The sequence below is a fragment of the Ursus americanus genome, chromosome 24, assembly GCF_024610735.1.
Source record: "Ursus americanus isolate L20-20 chromosome 24, mUrsAme1.1.p, whole genome shotgun sequence".
NCBI classification, from domain to species: domain Eukaryota; kingdom Metazoa; phylum Chordata; class Mammalia; order Carnivora; family Ursidae; genus Ursus; species Ursus americanus.
Window position 1 is genome coordinate 2,316,507 of NC_142150.1, and position 22,277 is coordinate 2,338,783.

Sequence of the window (22,277 nt, forward strand, 5' to 3'; positions counted from 1 at the left end):
ATTTGCTCTCACCTCTAACTGGCTTCGTGACTTCGGAAGTTGTTTCCCCTACCTGACCCTAACTATTGCACTGGTGGGAGATGAGAAAATCCCTGCCTCTTTGCAAGTTTCCTTTCTTTCCTTCTCCCCAAAACCTATGCTTTGAAACAAATTGTTTCACAAATAAGCTTGCATATCTTAGATAATATCTTCCCTCCATTTTTGAAAAATCCAAAGGCACATCACTACTTAATGAGCATTTCTTTTTTTTTTTAATTTTTAAGATTTTATTTATTTATTTGACAGAGAGACAGCCAGCGAGAGAGGGAACACAAGCAGGGGGAGTAGGAGAGGAAGAAGCAGGCTCCCAGCGGAGGAGCCTGACGTGGGGCTCGATTCCAGAACGCCAGGATCACGCCCTGAGCCGAAGGCAGACGCTTAACGACTGAGCCACCCAGGCGCCCCATGGGCATTTTCTAATAAGCCGCAGATAATCTGTGTACCCACTAAATTGATAAAACCCCAGCAAAATTAAGCAGGAGTGGTGGTTAGTAGCTTGGGGCTGAGTTGGACAGACCTGGGTTTGAAACTTTGCTCTGCCTCTTAGCAGATAAATGTTTTTGAGCAGTCAATGTCACCAGAGACAAGGAGATAAAATAGTTCCTACCCCATAAGTTAGTTTCTGTCTCATTTAATGAGATAGTATGTGCACAGCCCCCAAGATAGTGTCTCAATAAATACCAACTTCCAATATTTTGGTCAGTCTCTGCAAGCATCCCAATTTGGGGTAAACGTATGGTTTGGTTGGGTTCCTTTATTTACTTGGCAAGCAGCTCCTGTGGATCAGGGGCTATTCTGGCCCCTGGGGATACAGCGTGAATGAGCAGGGCAAGTTACTGGCTTTGATGGAGCTTTCATTTCAGAGGGAGAGAGACAGACAGTGAACTAGTTAACAAATAAAAAGGAGATTGAGGGTTGTGGCAAGCACCCTGTGAAAACAAGAAAAGGTGATAAGAATAAATGGGGGTGGGGTGTGGAAGATACCTCTGAGGAATGTGATCTTTGAGCTGAGACCTGAATGGTGAGAAGCCACCTCTGCACAAGAATCCAGGGCAGGGCTTCTAGGCAGCCGGAGCAGTAAGGGAAACCCACCAGAATTCGGGGGATGTTGACAAAGACTCCGGGCTATCAGGAATCCCTCCTTGGATCCCCTAAGGTAAAGGGGTCACTGTGGAGGGAGGCGTCAGATGGGATGGTCTAAGCCAGCAGTTGGCAAAAAGTCTAAAATATTTGCTGTCTGGTCCTCTACAGAGGAAGTGTGCCGACCCCTGATCTAAAGTCCCTTCCAGCTTGGACCGTACACACCCCTGTGGGCTCGGGGGGCACAGGGCAGCTCACTGGTGCAGGGGCCAGCAGCCTGGCAGACTCCCGGGTGCCGAGGCTCCAGGCAGGGCTCAGCGGCCATGCTACAGATAACCCTGATAAAGGCAACTGCCCCAAGGAATGTGAAACACTCCCAGCCTTGAAACTGGCCGGATTGCAGCATCCATGTCCCAGGGTGAGCGGGACCATGAGGTCTCAGAGGCAGAAACGCTGCTTTCACTTAAAGAACTTCTGCTCAGGAAGAGGGGAGGGGGGCGACGAGCTGTCGGTCATTGCTACCGTTTATCGAATGCTTACTCCATGCTCTGCTAGGTGCTTCTATGAACAGTTCTCGAGTCCACTCCCATCACAACCCTCGTTGGTAGGAGCTACCCTAATTCCTTGTCTGTGGTTCGGGAAAAGGAGGGTCAGGTAACTGGACAGGAATGAGCTGCTGTGCCGAAAGTCACGCAGCTGGAAAGTGGCCTTCCTGCTTCAGAACCCGGGCCGCTCACTTCATGGCCAGGTGAACGGTTTCCCAGTTTCCCGGCAGGGAGTGTTTATCTGTTTGCATGCCTGAACAAAGTCCTGCTCAGAGCCGGAGCCGTAGTCATCCAGTACCTGCCTAGGAGGCTGGAGACCCTATAAAGGAAAAGGATGAAGGAAGCCACCCTATTCTTCACAGTATGTTCTTATAGCGTATTCTTACCTGCCGTCTCCTCCTTGGGGAATACCCCGGGGCTCTTGGTGGAGGGTTTGCTGGTCCAGATGTGGCTGTGGAGTGGCAGGGGCCCTCGGCCCAGAAACAGCTGCTGGGCTCAGGTAAATAGTCTCTCCTTTGCTGACCTCAGAGCAAGAAGGGTCGGTGAACGTGGAAGGAGCGCCTGGCCTTTCCTCACGAAGATCCATTACCAGGCCCACGGTGGCCTTTCTGTAGAGGTCAGCCTGGGCCAAGGCTGCTGTCCACTGATAGGGCCAGCCTGGCCAGTCACCCTGTGTGGCCATGGGATGAGGTGGCCCCAATGGAGGAGTCAGAGTACCCATGAGAGAGAAAAAAATGGGCCAGAAAGGGGCAGTGGGCCCGAACCCTTGGGAGAAGTGTGTCAGAGAGGGCAGTGTAAGAAGAAAGAGCCTGATGGGGAAGTCATGAGGACCACGCAGGGACTCTGGGCTCTGGGCTTTGTGAGCTGTGTGATCCTAGGCACGTGTGCGACTTGAGTGTGTGTTTTGGAACCAGAAGCCTGGCTCAGGATGCCAGCTCCTCCTTCCTGGGATGCAGCCTTGGGCACTCCATTCTACCATTCTGGGCCTCAGTTTCCTAATTTGGGGCTGCTGTGAGGTTTGCCTGAGTTAACACATGTGAAGCACTTAGCTCAGTGTGCGACACCGAATTCAGGTTCAGTCAATGCCAGCGTCCCCCGAGGCTCAGTTCCTCACCTGCAAACTGGGAAAAGCCGTGCCACCATTACAGTGGAGGTGAGTTCGTATACTTCAAGCATCTGCCGCAGGTTGGCTTGCGCGCTTCTCCTGACCTCAGGCAGCCCCCGGTCATGGCACCTGTTGAGTGGAAACGTGTGTCACCAGGCTGCCATGGTGGGGGTCTCCGGGCTGGAAAGGCGTGGGGTGATGGAGGCCCAGCCTGTGTTCAGCCTTTCTCACTGGGTTAAGTTACCATGGCTCCGGCCGGAAGGGCTGTCCTGCCATTGCTGTAGTTTTCTTACTGGATCCTGCTGGCGCCTGCTGCTCTCCCAGCCGCCTCACCAGTTTGGCCCCCAAAGGGCGCTGGTCCACCCAGAGCCTGCCAGCTAGGCTCACCTCTCTTTTTTTCTCATCATCCCTGAGCGCTGAATCTGTGCCAGTCTAGTTGCTTGGGATACAAAGGCCAGCCGGAGATGCCTCTGCCTTTGAGGAGGTCACCCATAATTAGAAGTCACTGGCACAACGGAGGGCTGTGTGGATTCCCAGTCTGCTGCCTCCTGCCCCCGTCACCTGCAGCAGTCTCCATGGCCAGTGACCAAGGGCGCGGTCTCCGACGCACCTCCTGGGTTTGAGTCCGGGCTCTGCCTCTCACTACCTTCAGCTATGGCACTGCCACGCTGGGTTCAGGTGGCTGCGAATGAGGGGCTGAGTGCTGGCTATCGTCACGTACTGTGGGGACCCCCACCTGACCGAACTCACAGGCTCTCAGAGCCTCGGCAAAAAAAGTGATAAACACGGACTAGTGGATCTATTTCTGGATGCTCGATTGTTTGTGTATCTTAGCTCTACTTTTCCCCACATATGGATCATAACTGGCCTGAGATTTCTTAGCTTTGAATATATCTGGCCTCAGCCCATCTCAGAAGGCTCCTTCCGCTGTTCCTCCTCAAGGAATGTGAGATTCCTCCACACCCCTTTTTTTGGGGTCTTGGAAGGGCCTGGGACTTCTGTTTTCCTGAGGGAGAAAAGGGAGCCAAGACAGCCAGCTGCTCTGCCCCAGACCCTGCCCCTTGACTAGAAACTTCTGGCTGATAACTGCAAACACCAAAATGCCAGCACCAGAGCCCAGGGGACAAAAACTCCCAGGAAGAAAGACCATCGACGGAAGAAACCCACACTCCAAGAAGCAAAATAGAGTGCAATTTGTCACCTCAAAAGAATATGTTTAAGATACGCACATTTCATCATATGTAAATGTTATCTTAAAAAAACAAAAAGGATTTGTACAAATCTTGAACTCCAGTCAAAGATATTCATCCTCAAGTATTTGGGAGGAAATGTACTGATTCTGCAATTTAGTTGGAATGCACCAAAAAATAAGATTAAGTTGATGAATGGGTAGAGGGACGGACAGACGAATAAATATGTGATAAAGTAAGGAGAGTAAAATGTAATTATAGAATCTAGGTGGTAGGTACTTGGTTATTCATTAAAATTCTTTCAACTTTTCTGTATATTTGAAAACCTTTGGGGAAAATGTTGCAAAGAAAATATTGTAAAGCTCCTAGATTACAAACAGAAAAAAACAGCCCACAATGGAAAAATATATCAGTAGACTTGGAAATATTTACCAACATTTAAAATGCTGTTTGGAAAGCTGGATGTTAATATGAAGGAAAATAAAACTAAGCCTATATATTTTCTACAATAGATTCCCCTTTTTTTGTATTAGAAAATACATAGTTTTATTTTATATATTATGTATATAATTGGGGAGTGGAGAATGTTCCAGACAGGGGGCAAAGCAAATGAAAAAGGCCCTGTGTGTACTTAGGCCATTATGGCTGGAGTGCAGAGAGGGAGGGAAGTGTGGCTGGGGCAGAAAACAGGAGAAATTGGAGGGGAGGGTCATGTAGGGCCCAAGGCCACGATAAGGTCTGATTTTGAGCTCTGTGTGCCGTGGGAAGACACTAGAGGTTGTGAGCTGGGAGTGAATGATTTGACTTTAGAAGGATCTTTCTGTTCCTTTGGGGGAGGGGACAAGGGTGGAAGCAGGGCCCTCCCCCCACTCCCTCCAAACCCCTCCCTCTTTCTGGCCCAGACCTCAGTGTGCCATTTCTTCTGTCTCCATATCCTTGGCCTTGAGCCTTCACTCACGGGCCACCTCCTAGAGGGGCCTTTCTTACCGGTCTCCAGTTTGTCCCTCCAACAAGCTTCTGCAGTCATCACAGGTCATCTCCAAACAATCCAGCTCTCGTGGTTTCTGGTGTACTTTTTCCCTCATCCTAGCCAGCCAGTCTCTGAGGCTTGGGAACACCAGCCCTCTCTTGCATCCTCCATCATCGTACAGGCTGCCCAGTGGTCCTTACGTGTCATGGTGGAGGAGGGGACACGTCAATCCTCTACCACCTAGCGCCCCCACGAACCCTGGACGAGTGGATATATAAGCTTGTGATTTCAAGCATGGACTCTGGGGTCACGGGTTAGCTCCCACTCTAGTTCTGTGACCCTGGACAAGTCCTGTAAGCTTCCAAAAGTCCGGTTTTCTCAGCCGTCAGACAGCGATACGTATGATGAGTATGCCTAACTCGGGGTCTCTGTGGGAGTGAACGGGGTACATTTCTTACAAAGGGCTCAGGGCTCCTGCACATTGTAAGCAGGCGGTAAGCGCAGGCCTGATTTCTACCGCTGCTGTCATGACCACTTTGTATTGCTCTGCCCGGTACGGGAGTACAGGCACCAACAAAGGTGGGACGGGCCGGAGCTGGCCTGATTGATTGGGCGCGTTGTCATCTGCGGAGGGACATCTTGCGCTCTGTTGCTGGGTGGGGGGTGCTGGGCGGGGGCTGACACGCCTGCCCTGACGTCAGGGGACTCACACCCAGGTGGGGAGGTACCATGATATACCCACAGCACCAGGTGGCAGGAAGCACAGTGCTGAGGGTCATACGTAGAAGTTCAGACCAGGGATCCAATACCAGTGCACTCACAAGGCTGAGGGGCAGAAGGTGTGCCAGTGAAACTGTCCCCGAAAATTCAGCCCCTGTGGCCACTGGGTATAGTTGCTCCTTGGAGCACTGGCTCAAGCTGGAAGGGAAGGACAGGGGGAATGGAATATTTCTCAGAGGGATTTGTGTGTTTTTGAGAGCAGGCAGGGAGAACAGGATATCTTTTTCCTTTTCCTTTCTGTAAATTTCTGAAGTCAATAAGTGGTGGTGATTGTTACTCAGGAATAACTGGGTGTGACCCAGATATAGGAGAGTCAGGAGCGGAGCAGGGCCCTGTCCAGTCCAAGGAGATTTCGCTCCCCACCCAGAGTGGCCCTTGAAAGCCCCAGGAAGAGCCCCTGCCTGCCCATCCAGCCAGCAGAGACTCCTCCCTGGCTCGAAACTTCAGTGGCTTCGTCTCTCCACTTGGTGCTGCCCCGTGGGGTGGGGATGTGAGCCCCGGCCTCTGCCGCAAGTCCCCGGACTAGCATGTGGGTGGCGCCTACGATCGGAAGACTCTCGGTCCTGTGATTCCAAGGTGATCTGTTTACACTCCTGGTAACCCACTAGCAGTCAGGGCCCTCCTGCCTGGCTCAGATGAGCAGCTTATCCCAGTGGCCAGCCATGCCGGGAGCCAGAGCCGGGGAGCCAGCCTGCAGCTCAGCATGCTACCAGGGAGATGACACCGTGCACGACCTCACAGGGCTCAGCTCGCTCGCTGCCAGGGCCGCCCGCGCCCCAGAGGCTGCCGGAGGAGGGATGCACGGCCCGTGGCCAGACCCTCACAGCCACGGCCACCTGCCGAAGTAGCTTCCTGGACTTACATGAGCTCTGGCTCCCTCCAAGCACAAGAGGCTTGGCCTAGACACCGGCTTAGGCCCTCTGCGCAGCGGCCCCGTGCACACAGCCTGCAGCCCAGCTCCGTTTTGCAGGCCAGGGCGTGCCGGGAAGCAGTGAAAGTCCCCTCGCTTCATGCCGACGGCACCCCGAGCTCTGCTTTACCGTCCCGTCAGACGCGCAGTTCGGAGCACAGGCCTGGGACCCACTTGGCTTCTATTTGTATCCAGACTTGACCACTTCCTCATCATGGGGCCAAGCCAAATTTCTTACTCTCTTTTGCCCCTGTTTCTCCGCTCACAACTGGGGATAACAAGGGCACCTGGAGCAAGCGCTGAATTTCTTCTGGTCCTCAGCTTGATTTACAAAGCCGAGGTGATGATGACGCTGACCGCAGAGGGCCGTGGGCAGGACTCGATACATGGTGATTGGGATGGCGCCTGGCACCTAGAAACTTCTGAGCGCGATATGGTTTACATACTGGAATCCTCCTCTGCAACGAGCTAATGGATGGCAGGCCCTGGTCTGCCCACTGCCTGCAGGTGCTGGCTCTCTGCGCCCCGCCCCCCGGAAACGTCTGCACACACAGCTCCCCAGGAAACTGGAGGCAGAGTTGAGGAGCGGAAATCAAGTCTCCAGACTGCTAACCCCTGGCTTGGGGTTTCCCTCTGGGGACTGAATACCTTTTGCATTCTTGGCACAGTCCCAGGACACCCACCCACTTGTGGATTGGAAGCTGCGCCGTGTCATTAAGAAGTGGGGAGTGCTTGCGGGGCTCCTCCTGGGTGGCGCGAGAGTCCTGCGTGGCCAAGCCTGCCCATCTGAGGGCCTTTGACCGTGGGCTAGTCCCCTCGTCCCCTCTTCCCACCCCTCGATAAACAAAAGCTGATTTTTCCATGTGGTGTTTGTCTCTCCACGAATGCGGAGGCCTGAGCATGGCCAAGCTTATCTATACAATGGACTTCCTGCTGGTGTTGGATCTGCCCCACTCCCCACTGGGTCATAAATTTATGTCGCCCGAGCACACTGATCTGCTGACCTCCGTGATGCTGGTGGCCTTGGCAGACCCCAGCTCCCCCCTCCCCTGCCCCCCGCCTGGGTGGGAAATGCAGACATAAACCCTGGCTGACATGAGCAGACCATCCCAGTGACTGACGGGGAACCAGAACTGGGTAGGCGGGGAGGGTGTGAGAAGTTCATTCATCTGTCAACTGTTTATTGAGGCCTCTTGTGTGTCAGGCCAGGTACTGGGCTCTGAGCATACAGAAATGCGGAGGACACGGGGGACAGCTTTTGAGGAGCACTCCCGCCGGCCTGGGAAACAGATGTGGGTAATTATAACACGCAGAGCTGAGTTCTGGGGTAGCATTAAGGACAGAACCTGTGGACGGAGTGTAATTTGGGGCTCAAGGAAGGCCTCGGGGCTGAGTTTTAATGAAAAGTTTTCTTCCCTTGGTAACGAATCCTCAGCAGTGAGAGCCCAGACGGGTGAGGGAAATATGGAGAGTTTTTTTTAAGTGTGTTATCACAACCCCTTGCACCTGTGGTCTGTTTGCACCAGGCCAGACATCCAGCGCATCACCTGTGGGCATGCTGGGGCGGCCGCCTTCTCTCCTGTCCTCTGCCCAGGCCCCTGGCAGCTGCAGCTTTCGGCCTCGGCTCAGAACTCCGAGTTCCCATGTTAATCATAACAAGTGTGTTCTGAGAGGAGCTGGCGTGGCCCCTGCCAGCAAGCCTTCTCTCCTGTCTTGATAACGTCTGCACCGAATTTTCTCCCTTTGTATAATTAGGTATTTGCTTTGACTTGAGATTACAGTGTGACTGGCGTCTCTGAAATTTCAGGCCCGAAGTATGTGCTGGGGCCCAGAGTGGTGGGAAAACTGAGCTTTCGCCAGTTTCAGGTTATCTGGGAGGGTGGGGAACAGTTCACCGGCTACTGTCGGCATGAACACTGCCCAGCAGCCCCACAATGGGTGGAAAGGGAGCTCCTGCCTTGCTCTGGGAGCAGTGCAGGGTCAGGCCTGGTGGACAGAAGGACGCAGGATGCTCTCCCTCCTTCTCTTCCTGCCCTTCTTCCCCCCACATCCTCCTACCCCCCTTCCATCCCTGGCCCTGGAGTGATAGGACTCAGCAAACAGGAAAAGATGCACTAACTGCAAAGAAATGCAGTGAATCCAGGCTTAACCCCAAAGGCAACCTCAGAGTGTTAGGGCTTGGAATCTTCCTTTGAAATGCCCGTCATGGTCTGGCTATGTCAAGCCAGAGAGGCTGTTTGGGGTGTGAGATAAGGAGTGGTTCTCCTCTGTCTGCTCCAACCAGAAGGGAAGCAAAAGGATTTGCATACCCGCTCCCCGACATCTCTGGAGTGAGCTGTATCTCAGCAGTGACTTCATTTCCCCTAATGGGGTTTCCACAAACTCCCTGGAAGGTTCCAGCCAGTAAGCCATACTGATTGTGGTGTGGGAGTTTCTGATATGCTTGTTTGTACTTTCCCTTGGAGACCCCAGAGGCCCCAGAGGAGTGATAACTGGATGATGGAATATTTGCTAGGGGAAGGGAAATGCACTTTTTAAAGATAAGGTTTGATCCTGAGCAGAGGGGAAGTTCCCAGATGCCTCTGCAATGTTGAACAGTGAGGTGTGGGTACAGGTCTTCCCTATCACCTCACTGGAGTATCCTCAGGGATCTAGACACCCACCCCCTCCGCCCCAGGTGGACTCTGGCCTCTTGAAGGTGCTTCAGGGGCTGCCTGGGGGTGGGGTGGGTGTGGCACAGGGTCTCTGACTCTCTCAGCCAGAATACCGCTGTTGTCCTCTGTCTTTACATGGTACTGGTGACTTTGTTTAAGTAGAAGGGCTTTGCCCAGGACATCCAGTTAGGTCATTCCATGTTGTCCCTTCTCTCCTAATAGGCGTAGCTTCCTTGGGGAAGGACCCTTGTCTTGCTCACCATTGCAGGATCCATTGAGACCTAGTATGGGACTGGTATAGAATCTGGTTTTTTCCCCTCTGCTCCCCATGGCCCCAGTGTCCGTGGGACCAAGGCCATACTCCTTCACTTGGTGTTTAGGACCTTCAGCATCTGGCTCCAGACTGACCCTCATCTCTTTCCTCTCCTTCCTTTCCGTCCTCCCAAAGTATCCTCCTCTCCATCCACCTTGAACTTCTTTGTCTTGGAATGGGTGATCCCCTCTGCTGAAACGTTCTTTCTTCTTTTTATTCCTGGCAGAAGTAGGACAGAAGTAATAACAGCATGATGGGCTCTGGAGTGAGATTACCTGGGTTGGCATCCTGGTTCTGTCCCTCTGGATCTGGGAAACCAGGGGCCCATTACCTAGCTGTGTTGTGCCTCAGTTTTCCCATCTGTGAAACGAGGATAACAATAGTTTCTTCCTGTCTGATGTTTTGTGAGCTAAAACACATGACTCATGTAAACTGAGTGTCTGGCATGTAGTAAGGGTTCAACAGATGCAGGCTCTGCTGAGGGTGAGGATGGTGGTGAGGGTGAGGATGAGGGTGAGGATGGTGGTGAGGGTGAGGGTGATGGTGAGGATGAGGATGATGGTGAGGATGGTGGTGAGGGTGAGGGTGAGGGTGAGGATGATGGTGGTGAGGATGGTGAGGGTGAGGATGATGGTGAGAATGGTGGTGAGGGTGAGGATGATGGTGAGGATGGTGGGGAGGGTGAGGATGGTGGTGAGGGTGAGGATGATGGTGAGGATGGTGGTGAGGATGAGGATGGTGGTGAGGGTGAGGATGGTGGTGAGGATGGTGGTGAGGGTGAGGGTGAGGGTGAGGATGATGGTGGTGAGGATGGTGAGGGTGAGGATGATGGTGAGAATGGTGGTGAGGGTGAGGATGATGGTGAGGATGGTGGGGAGGGTGAGGGTGATGGTGAGGATGAGGATGATGGTGAGGATGGTGGTGAGGGTGAGGATGGTGGTGAGGGTGAGGATGGTGGTGAGAATGGTGGTGAGGGTGAGGATGATGGTGAGGATGGTGGTGAGGATGAGGATGGTGGTGGTGATGATGGTGAGAGTGAGGATGATGGTGAGGATGGTGGTGAGGGTGAGGATGAGGACGGTGGTGGTGATGATGGTGAGGGTGAGGATGATGGTGAGGATGGTGGTGAGGGTGAGGATGAGGACGGTGGTGGTGATGATGGTGAGGGTGAGGATGATGGTGAGGATGGTGGTGAGGGTGAGGATGAGGATGGTGGTGGTGATGATGGTGAGGGTGAGGATGGTGGTGAGGATGGTGGTGATGGTGAGGATGATGGTGAGGATGAGGATGATGGTGAGGATGGTGGTGAGGGTGAGGATGAGGATGGTGGTGGTGATGATGGTGAGGGTGAGGATGGTGGTGAGGATGATGGTGAGGATGGTGGTGATGATGAGGATGGTGGTGAGGGTGAGGATGAGGATGGTGGTGGTGATGATGGTGAGGGTGAGGATGGTGAGGATGGTGGTGATGGTGAGGATGATGGTGAGGATGGTGGTGATGATGAGGATGGTGGTGAGGGTGAGGATGATGGTGAGGATGGTGGTGAGGGTGAGGATGAGGATGGTGGTGGTGATGATGGTGAGGGTGAGGATGGTGAGGATGGTGGTGAGGGTGAGGGTGAGGATGGTGGTGATGATGGTGAGGGTGAGGATGATGGTGAGGATGGTGGTGAGGATGGTGGTGAGGATGGTGGTGATGATGAGGATGGTGGTGAGGGTGAGGATGATGGTGAGGATGGTGGTGAGGGTGAGGATGGTGGTGAGGGTGAGGATGAGGATGGAGATGATGGTGATCATTGTTAAACACCTTCTCTGTTAAATCTTTCCCAGCTTCTCAGGCCGGGTCAGCATTTCCTCTTTGGGGCCCCCAGTGGAACCAACCACAAAGAGTTCTGGTTTCTTATCCCACAAGTCTGAGTTTGCCCCTAGACGGGGTGTCCCTAGAAGACAGGGACTGGGTCGCAGTGACAAGAGTGAAAGCACTTGTCTACACTAGTGTGTACCAAACTCCATAACACGTGCTTTTTCTTCTCATACGAGTATTTTATGGAGATATAATTCACAGACCATATCATTCACCCTTTTAAAGTATATAATTCAATGGTTTTAATATATTCACGAAGTTGTGCAACTGCAACTACTGAACTCTAAAATATCACCATAAAAAGAAACCGCATGCCAATTAGCAGTCCTTCCCCACTCCCCTCTCCCCCTCCCCTGGCAACCACTAATCTACTTTCTGTCTCCATGAATTCGCCGATTCTGGACATTTTATGTAAATGGAATCATGTCATCTATGTCCCTTTGTGTCTAGTTTCCTTCATTTAGCAGGACGTTTTCAAGGTTCCTCTATATCTCAGTACTTCATTCCTCTTTAGAGTTGAACAATCCGTCGTATGGATAGACCACATTTTGTGTGTGCATCAATTAATGGACACTGCAGTCGTTTCTGGTTTTTGGCTATAATGAATAACGCTGCCATGAACATTCATGTACACGGCTCTGTGTGGACGTGTGTTTTCATTTCTCTCAGGCTTTTGCATAGGAATACAATTGCCGGCTCATATGGAGACTCTGTGTTTAACTTTTTGAGGAACCGCCAAACTTCCAAAGCATCTGTACCATTTCACATGCCTGCCAGCAATGTATGTGGGTTCCAGTTTCTCCACATCTTTGCCAACACTTATTTTTGTCTGTCTTTTTGATTAAATCATCCTAGTGGGTATGAAGTGGTATCTCGTTGTGGCTTTGACTCGCGTTTCCTTGATGGCTAATGAAGCTGAGCAACTTTCCATGTGCTTATTGGCCACTTGTATAACTTCTCTGAAAAAAATATCCATTCAGATTATCTGCCTGTTCCTTAATTGGGTCATCTTTTTTTATTGTTAAATTCTTTACACATTTTGGATGCTAGTCCCTTATCAGATTTATGATTTGCAGCTATTTTCTCCCATCTGTGGGCTGTCTTTTCACTTTCTTATGGTGGCCTTTGAAGCACAAAAGGTTTTAGGAATGAAGTCCAATTTATCTCTTTCTTCTTTTGTTGCTTGGGCTTTTGGTATCACATCTAAGAAACCAGTCCTTTTTTTTTTTTTTAAAGATTTTATTTTTATTTATTTGAAGAGATAGAGACAGCCAGCGAGAGAGGGAACACAAGCAGGGGGAGTGGGAGAGAAAGAAGCAGGCTCCCAGCAGAGGAGCCTGACGTGGGGCTCGATCCCAGAACGCCGGAATCACGCCCTGAGCCGAAAGCAGACGCTTAACGACTGCGCCACCCAGGTGCCCCTAAGAAACTATTCCTAATCCAAGGTCACAGTGATGCACCAAAAGCTTTTTAAAAGCAGTCTTAGTTTTGAAAATTCTATGGGGAAAGAGTAGTAGACCCATTCGCAGAAGCTAAGAGGTCAAATGCCACAGCTGGGGTTTAAGCCCAGGTTAGTCTGACTCAGAATGGGTCAAGTGTATCTTCGGCTGCCTTCCCCCAGGTCCCCATACCTCTGCGTCCTCCCAGGTGTGGCACAGTGTCTAGTTAGGCCCATAGGTAAGGTACCATGGGTGGATGAATGGCAGGCCCCAGCAGGTGCTTGGTTCGTACATGGCTGGTTGATTTGAGTGGACCATTACATGGCCGGTTGATTGACTAGGGGTTTGTGTCCACAATGCTAGAAGTCACTGAATGTCTCTCTCCTCTCTTGCCTCTGCAGTGTCTCATCATTGGGGGAGGACCGTGTGGTTTGCGCACTGCCATTGAACTTGCCTACCTAGGGGCCAAAGTGGTGGTGGTGGAGAAGAGGGACACCTTCTCCAGGAACAATGTGCTGCATCTCTGGCCTTTCACCATCCATGACCTGCGGGGCCTGGGAGCCAAGAAGTTCTACGGGAAGTTCTGCGCCGGCTCCATCGACCACATCAGTGAGTAGAGCCGATGGTGGCACCCCTTTCAGGAATGGGGCTGGCCCTGGGTGGGGCACGCCTCTCCACATTGAGGGGTCTCCGGGATGTTCCAGCTTACACGCCCCTGGGGGATCCATACATTCAACCCGCAGACATTTTGTGCGGGGCCTGCGTTGTGCCCCACTGTGCTGTGAGCACCACGAGGTCAGGGCCTGCGGCGTGCCTTGTTCGCCGGTGTCTCCAAGGCGTAAAGAGTGCTTGACACGTGGTAGGTGCTCAGTCCACTTCTGTGAAATGAATGGATGAAATACGGGAAACAGAATTGGAGGTGGGTAACACGGTCCGCACTGTCAGAGCGCTCACCGAGATTTTGTCAGGAAAAAACTGCACGTTAACAGAGTCGTCAGACTTGCTGGAGGAGTTCCGGCGAGGGAAGCACGCAAAACCATGAAATGGGCCAGGGTGTTGAGGGCCTCTTGGACATTGTGGTGCTGGTTCTGGGGGAAAACGTGGCAGGTTTTAGAACAGAGGAATGACACAATCAACAGGCCCTGTTCCAAGTTTCCTTGAGTGGTAAAAAGAAAGAGGGCATCATGGCAGGGGTTCACCCAGGCAAGGAGGGGGAAGTAGAAAACATGGATTTCAAGGCCCTGGGCCAGCGCTGCACGCCGAGCAGGCTCAGGTGAGCCCCGAGGCCCTTCTGCTCTGTGTTACTTGAGCCTGGGTCTCTCGAGGCAAGATCTGTGCAGACGGGCTGTGGGAGTACAGACTTCCCTGTCGTGCTGAGCAGGGAGGAGGTCTCTAGCCATTTTGTATATAAAACTGTGTCCCATAAAAGTCAGGAAGGTTAACACTGTGGCGAGAGTTCAAGGGCTTAAACAGATCTGCGGCCCAAATCTGTCTTGCCCGTTTGCTGTGAAACTTGGGTCAAATTCCCTGCCTTCTGTAAGTGCCGAGTTTTGTCTTCCGTACGTGGGATGAGTGCCTGCCTCCCAGGACCACCGAGAGGACCAAGCGAGGTCAGGTTTGTGGTGTGCTTATCACTGTGCCTGGCAGGTAGTAGGTCCTCAGAAATGCTTTGCATCCATTGGTGTTCAGTGAGTAAGAGGCAGCCAGGGTCCCCGGCTTCAGATGTCAGAGCTGCAGTCTCCCAACCCGTGGGAGAGCCATGTTCTCATGAGGATGGGAACTGGCCGGAAAGGGCATGCGGCTCAGAGGAATGACTGGAGACGGTGGTCAGCCACATAGGGTGTAATTTAGTCACGGATACAGGGAACCTATCAGCAGTGGCCCCAGACTTTATTCCCACTCTGGGATGAGAAAATTCCAGGAGTCCATTGGAAAGAAATTTGGGTTTGCCCAGAAGGCTGCAGTGTCAGCTTTCGGGATACTCTCAGCCAGCCACAGAAGAATGTATGTTGGTGCCCAATTCAGAGCTACAGCATTGAGCACCTTTTTCCCATCAGGACCTCCTGAGAGGCCGAGCTGGGCACCAGGGGACCTTGTGAGGGACCCCCGTCTGTTGGGCTGCCTTCCCTGCTGGCTGGGGGCCCCTCTCTGCCCCATTGATGGGGCTCCCATTTAACCCCTCGTTCTCAGAAAACTCCCAGTGTGCAGAAACATTGTCAAGACTCCGGATCTGAAATTCTGACATTCAGGGCACTTGTTGTCAAGAGCGGTTCCATTGCCTGTGAGAAGGGAGTCAGGGAGAATTTATTGAACATCTACTGTGTGCTAGAACGAGATAGATTAGGAACCTTGACACGATGAGGAGAGGCCAAGCCTCTGCGTAGGCCTGTTTCCAGGCAGGAGAGGGATTGGATTCTTTTAGCCCCGGCTGACTGCCTTCCTTTCAGACCAACCCTGGTCTGCAGCCCCAGCTGGGCCCCAGCCCCCAGCACGGCTCAGCAGTTCCCGACAGTTCTGTGTCAGCATCCTCCTCCAGTTCCCATAGGGCTGCTCCAAACCTCCGCCACAGCCTCCTGCTGCTGAGCAGATGGCCTTCCTCCTGTGCTCTGGGGAGGAGAAGCCACTGGCGGGCACTCCTGGCCCCAGCCCCTCTCCTTCCTCCTGCACTGGCCTCCGCCCAAGTACCCGAGTACCGGTGCCTCCCCTCGCCCCATGTCTGACGCAGAGCGGCTGCTGTGCTCCACGCTGCTGCCTCCTGGTTTCCTGCCCCTTACCTCACTGCCCCTCCACCCTCTCTAATTTCCTTTACTTTTTCCTATTTTAAAGCATGCACTGTAGAAAGAGGGAATGTAGACTTTGTCTATGTGTCCCATTCATGCCTCCTTCCATTGCAATCTGACTCCTTTGCCAGCCCCCGTGAAGGAGATTTTCACTGAGATTTCCACCCCCAGAGCCTCCTAACTCCTAAGTGCCCCAGCCTCTTGCAGCCGTCATACTCCCTAATCTGTCTGTGGGATTTGGTACCCTGTTGGCTTCTGTGACTCAGGCCCTGTTCTGCCACTCCCCTGCCCCGCCCCAGGCCACCGTGGCCTGCCCTAGTCTGTCCACCTGCGTTTCCTCCACTAGAGTGAGGTCCGTGTCTCTGTGTCCAGCACAACACCTGGCCCATTGTAGATGCTCAGTAAATGTTTAGTGACCAAAGCCCACGAAGTACAGAGGGACCCACAGGAAGTCTCTCGCTCTACAGAAGAATATCTGGAGGCATACTCATGTGTGCTGAATGGCCAGGGACGAGGTAGAGAAGCGAGGTGGTGACACTCGTTGGGGGGTTTAGGGGAGTGGCTACGAGGTGAGTTACCATGAGGCCGGCTCTGTGGAGAGAATTCTCCTTCTGACGCTGACCCTGGATGGCTCAGAGCTTAGGCCCGGTCCCCCACAACATGAGCCATTTCGTCACTGACTTTACTCGTGGCCATTACTCTCTAAGTCTACTCCTCTTTCTGTCTTTGCCTTGTCAGACCTCTAGCCCGTCTCAGGGAGGAGGCAGGAAAGGGAGAGCCTCCATCATGACAGCATTTTCTAAAAGCTAAGGCACAGTCTTGAAATAAGACAGGTCTGGGTCCACATTCTAGTTTTGCTGCTGTATGACCTTTACCAAGTCACTTTGCCTCACTGAGTCTCAATTTATCATCCATAAAATGGGAATAATTACCCCACAGGGTCACGGTAAGGGTTGAATGAGAAAACACTGAGTGGTTGGCACATAATTAGTTCTCAGTCGTGATCATTGTCACTACGTTGCTTTTGCCAGAGATCACTGAGCAGCGATGATAGAGGACCCTGTATACAGAGGCACTCAAGCACTGCTACTGACGCTGCTTCTCTTCCCCCTTCTTTTCTAACAGGCATTCGTCAGTTGCAGCTCATCCTATTCAAGGTGGCCTTGATGCTGGGAGTTGAAATCCATGTGAACGTGGAGTTTGTAAAGGTTCTAGAGCCTCCTGAAGATCAAGAGAATCAAAGTACAGTATAACCTTCCTCCTACGTCCAGAAGTCAGGTGTTGCCAAGGGGGGATCGCCTTTGTAGCCTCAGAGAATGCTCCCGTAGGAGTTATTCTTGACGGCAGATGTTGGGCATGATTCCATCGAAGGATGTTTTACCTTTTCTGCCCAATGCTGGCACTTTAGGTTTGCTCTCTCCTCCCGGGGGATTTCTTAAGCCATTAAACCTATAATTTGGTTGCCCTGTCAGTGGGAGGTGGTACTTTGACAGACGAAGTCCTAGGTAATTAGGATAGAAGACCTAGATTGGGTCGTTTGATGAAGTTCGTTCCTATGTTCTTCAGGCAGCGTGGGAACACACACGGCCATGTGGCTACACTTGTACCCACGTGATATTTTGAAAACCCAGTTAAAAAAAAAAGTGAAGCTTCTAGAACAAATAGGAAGTAAATGCTTGTGATATTATTTGGTATGTAATGTTCTGAAGCCTTACTGAAGCAAAATTGACAAAGCACAACATTCGCCCGTGGTGGGTAGGTCTCATTATTTAGCCATGTTTCCCTTTTTCCTTTTAGTGCGTTCACGCAGGTGCTGATCTCACACACAGCACGGTCAGAGTGTTCATGATGCTTCTGCAGCTTGTTTCTTATCAAAAGCTGCTGCTGCCTGGGCAGGGCCTGTGGTTTGGGCAGCTCCGTGTCAGAGACCTCAGAGCCTCACGGGCTCGTTTCGACTCTGGCCTCTCCTGTCCTCCGCCCAGAATATTTCAGAATGTAGGAGAGGCCCTCGGTGGCTTTTGTAGCAGGACGGCATCTGTTACTGAACTTCTAGGGACACGTGTGCCCTTAACCTTTCTCAGACCCAATTCTGAGTGACCAGCAAGGTTTTACCTGGAAGTATTCTCATCGAAGGCTGTGTGTTGCCCAACAGAACATTTTGAGCGTAATGAAGTGGGAAGTTAAACTGTTTTCATGACACCCTGCACGTCCTTCGGGTCTGGTTGGTAATGGGAAAGCAAGGAGGAATATAGGGGAATATGAAGAGAACACGGTAGAATATACTGAGACAAACAGGGTTCAAGTGAGACTGGCCTGAGAATCATTGAGGATAGACTCCCAGCCTTTAGAGAAACCAGTTAAATCAGGCATGGGGTTGGCACTGCTGGTTTGCCTTGTCCTGGATTGAACTGATACTGAAGCCAGAGGGACTCCAGGTAGAGCATGAATTAGGATAACTCTGGGTCTTTCCTCTGGCAGCTCTGTCTAGGGTGCCTCTACCTAGTGATATTATCTCTTTTTTCCTGGCCAACACCGAAGGGACCTCCCACCTTTCTCTGCCAACTCAAAGAATTGTTCTGTTCTGCAGAAATCGGCTGGCGGGCAGAATTTCTCCCTGCGGACCACTCTCTATCGGACTTTGAGTTTGATGTCATCATTGGTGCTGATGGCCGCAGGAACACACTGGAAGGTGAAGACTCTTCTTCTTGGAGCTGAGGAAGGGGGGCATCGGAGTTGAAGGGGGGCTGCAGAATGGGGGCAAGATGGCAGGTGCCATAATCGGACGGGGGCCTTGAGAGAAGGGCAGACTTCTGCCGTGCCTGAGGCTGAGCATTGAGAGGGCGGGCATTTCATGGTCTCTGAGTGTCAGGCTTCCCAAACCTGTAAAATGTAGACAATAGAATCTTCTCAGAGCATTGTCATGAGGACTAGGAAAGGACTCGTATGTGAAAATGCTTTATAAAGGTAAAGTGTTATGGAAATTGAAAGTCAACATGCATTTATTGAGCACCTGTCCACGAATCCGTGGTACTAAGCATTTTCCCACTTCATCTAGGTAAGACAACCATTGTTATACTCTCAGTGGCCTTCTTGTTCTGTCACGTGTAATACCCCAGCAGGAGGAGCCCATCTCTTCTGTAACTTTTAAGCACACTTACTGCTGGGCAGTAAGAAAAACTTTTCCCAGACTGTCAGGGTGCAAAACCATGCTTCTCTGAGTTCTGGTGTTGAAAGCATAACACGTTTTCTTGTAGTAAGATCTGGTCAGGTTGGGAGAAGAGTGCCACTGCCAGAAATGTCTTCAATCCCTTAACCCGTCCCTCAAAGGTTAATTGACCCGGAGGTTGTACTAATTGGTGCTAACTGTATGAATACGAGACCACAGATTGTAGACAAACTGGTCCCATGTGACCTTGCTCAGATCGGTGGCTCGATCTGCTCTTCAAGCTTGCCCTGCTTGAGGGCTGCAGGCTGCGGATTTCTGATGGGGAGGACACGTCCTCTGAGGACAGAACACACTCCTGGAAAGAGAGCTGATGCTGGAGGATTCGGGAGGTGTGGGCCGCCTAGCTGGCCTTCTGTGCCATCAGGACCCTTTCCCCACTCCTGCGCCTCTTTCTTCATCTCCATCCCTATACTTGCCTGACCCCTGCAATCAATAACCCATATCAGACAAAGACTTTTTAAGCTGCTAACCTGGCTGTTGTGCTGTTGGAATTTACGGGGCCTTTTTGGTGGTTGGGTGAAACCGTACGTCTGAATATTTGCCAATCCAAAATCCACACTTCGCCTGAGTATAGGCATTTTGTAGACAGGAAAAGAAAGGTGAGAAGAAGGAGAGCTATTTAGGCAGCTTAGCACCAAATAAGTAGACTAGAGTGGGGTTTTTCTATATTGGCACTATTGACATTTGGGGCCAGATCATTCTTTGTCCTGCACACAGTAGGATGCTTGGCAGCATCCCTAGCCTCTCCCCGCTAGACACCAGTAGCACCCCCCAAGTTGTAGCAACCAGAAATGTCTCCACACATTGCCAAGATGCCCCCTGGGGGCCAAGGTCACTCCCAGTTAAGAAATACTAGACTAGACAATAATGGCCATTTCTGACTATTTGAATAAAAGTTGAATGAAGAATGACTTAAAGAGGAGGTATTGAGAAAAAACCCAAGGTTTCTAGTCAAAGGGAGTATTGACAGAGAAGTTTGGGAATCAGCATGAGGTTTGAGTATGCGGTGAGCAAATGTAGGGGGAGTTCCCAGAGGAGGCTGAAGACAAAGGCATGTCCAGAGAGCCTGCCCTTGTGATGAGAACTTTGAGTTCAGCTAAGTACAGAACAGTGTCTGGGGCAGAGGGAAGATTCAGGACTGTGGGATAACCAGATGCTAGAAAGAAAGGGGATTGGCAGAAGATGGTCCGCTGAAGTGTGACCACCTGCTTGGGATCCTCTGTGTCACCACCATTAAAAAGCAATTTTAATGTAAACCATCAGCAACTAGAAGAACCCCAAGGAATCATTGTATTAAATCAACTGCAAGTCAGACTTTTGTCTGCTCATTATATGTTTACTGAGTGTGGACTAAGCTCCCATCATGGGAGACTATCCCCACCCCACAGGAATTCAGTCTCAGAATCCTACTTTGCACAGGGGGGGATCCCTGAAAAATGCTAACCACCGAGTTTTAATCGCAGAAGTTCCCAGTGCACGTGTCATGGGTGTAGGTGGCAACAGTGCCTGACAAATCTCCGGCAGGATGAGCCTGCTGGGAAAATCACTTTGGCCTTTTGTTTGTAGAAGCCTAACCAGACTAATTAATCCTATAGATTTTAGGAAAGGAGAAAGTCCCCCTGACTGAGGCCTCTGGTGATGTGTTTCTTCCTCGGGTATGAACCTTGGCATTTCCACCTGCCCCTGTTCTCCAGAGATCAGAACTCTGGTTTCACTGGCCTCTGAGGCATCTGAGAACAGCTTCCTCCGTAATCATTCTCAGTTTTCACACCAAATGCAGAAGAAAGACTCCCTTTTTCCCTTTTTCCTCATGCAGGATTCAGAAGGAAAGAATTCCGTGGGAAGTTGGCTATTGCCATCACCGCCAACTTCATAAACAGAAACAGCACAGCTGAGGCCAAGGTGGAAGAGATCAGTGGTGTGGCTTTCATCTTCAACCAGAAATTTTTTCAGGACCTTAAAGAAGAAACAGGTGGGACCTTCACCTTTCTCTAAACCAGACCATTGTCTGTGCTGGGCATTCCCAGCTCTTGGGATTGAGAGACTCATTCTGATAAAGAGGAAGCAGGGACTTCTCCATAGGATGGAAATGGGCAGGGTTCCTTCAAGGACAAGTGAGCCGCTCGAGGGAAAGTTCCGGAGGTTGTACATGAAAGCGGATAAAGATGTATTTACTCAGCATTTACTCAACATGCCCCTTGTGTGCTGGTATTCAGTGTCGTGGGATACAAAGTGGAAGTTGACGTGGTCTGCTTCCCAAGTGGGTCCTTGTCCAGTGATGGAGACCCGGGTAGACCATCCTGATGCAGGGACGTTGGTCTCTGCCTGGGGTAGCTTCAGGGAGCCCTCTGAGGAGGGAGCCAGTAACCAGGGGTTGGCCTTTGAAGAAGTGTAGGTGCTTTATTTCAGTCTGCCTGCTGCCCTTCCCCATAACGGACACCCAGGGATGCCCCGGGAACAGGTACTCGCCCCAGGGCATCGGTTGTCCCCTAGCCATGGGCCTTGAGCGTCTTTTGAAGATACTCATTCATTTACTCAACGAATACTTACTGACTGCCTACTCGGTGCCAGATGCTGCTCAACGGCCTGAGAAAGAGCAGTGGGCAGAACAAGACCCCTGTCTTGGAGCTTATAGTCTATGGGGGGAGATTGTCAATAAACAAACAGCTAGCCTGTCAGTCAGAAAGATGGTAGAGAGAAGTCAAGCGCAGTGAGAAGAAAGAGGGATGAAACCCTCTGCCAGTTAAGTAAATTCCAGCCTAAAATCTGTATCTCTCTTGGAAAGGCAGTGTAACAACAGTGTTAAGTAAAATATTTTAAAAAGATTTTATTTATTTTGAGAGAGCGTGGGTCAGGGGAGGAACAGAAGGGGAGGGATGAGCTGAGGGAGAGGGAGAGAGAATCCTCAGGAAGACTTTGCACTGAGCGGGGAGCCTGACGTGGGGCTCGATCCCAGGACCCTAAGATCATGACCTGCGCTGAAACCAAGAGCTTAACTGACTGAGCCACACAGATGCCCCTAAAATTTTTATGCTAGAAATAAATCATCCACACTTAGCGTCCCCTAGCACAGAGATAGTTCTCATTTCCATACACTGCTTTTCAGTAACTGTCCACCTGCACCCTCGCTTTTTACATGGCTCCAGCTCTTAGCAGAGCGTCACTACTGTCTGTGATTCTGGTTTTCTCATTCGGCATCGTAAGCACTGTCCATATTGCCGCCGAGTCCTCCTGCTGATCAGTTCTGCAGGCTGCAGACTAGCTCATGAAGTGGACGTGTGTCCCTGCCAGAGCATCTAAATCTGTGGCTGGAGAACTGTGGTTGGCCACATGGGTCTATATTCTCTTCAAGCTAAGAATGGTTTCAGTATTTTGGAATGGCT

The 22,277-nt window shown here is 51.4% G+C and overlaps 1 protein-coding gene across 10 annotated transcripts in view; it reads left to right on the forward strand.

Moving 5' to 3' along the window:
* The window catches only part of MICAL2 (microtubule associated monooxygenase, calponin and LIM domain containing 2), a 210,902-nt gene that overhangs the window by 69,952 nt on the left and 118,673 nt on the right, over nucleotides 1–22,277 (forward strand). For all 10 annotated transcript variants that reach the window (XM_087855273.1, XM_087855274.1, XM_087855276.1 and 7 more), the window contains exons 4-7: nucleotides 13,290–13,497; nucleotides 16,794–16,910; nucleotides 18,256–18,357; nucleotides 20,711–20,866. In XM_087855273.1, the coding sequence (XP_087711399.1) occupies nucleotides 13,290–13,497; nucleotides 16,794–16,910; nucleotides 18,256–18,357; nucleotides 20,711–20,866 (583 nt within the window). The remainder of the gene's footprint in view (nucleotides 1–13,289; nucleotides 13,498–16,793; nucleotides 16,911–18,255; nucleotides 18,358–20,710; nucleotides 20,867–22,277) is intronic.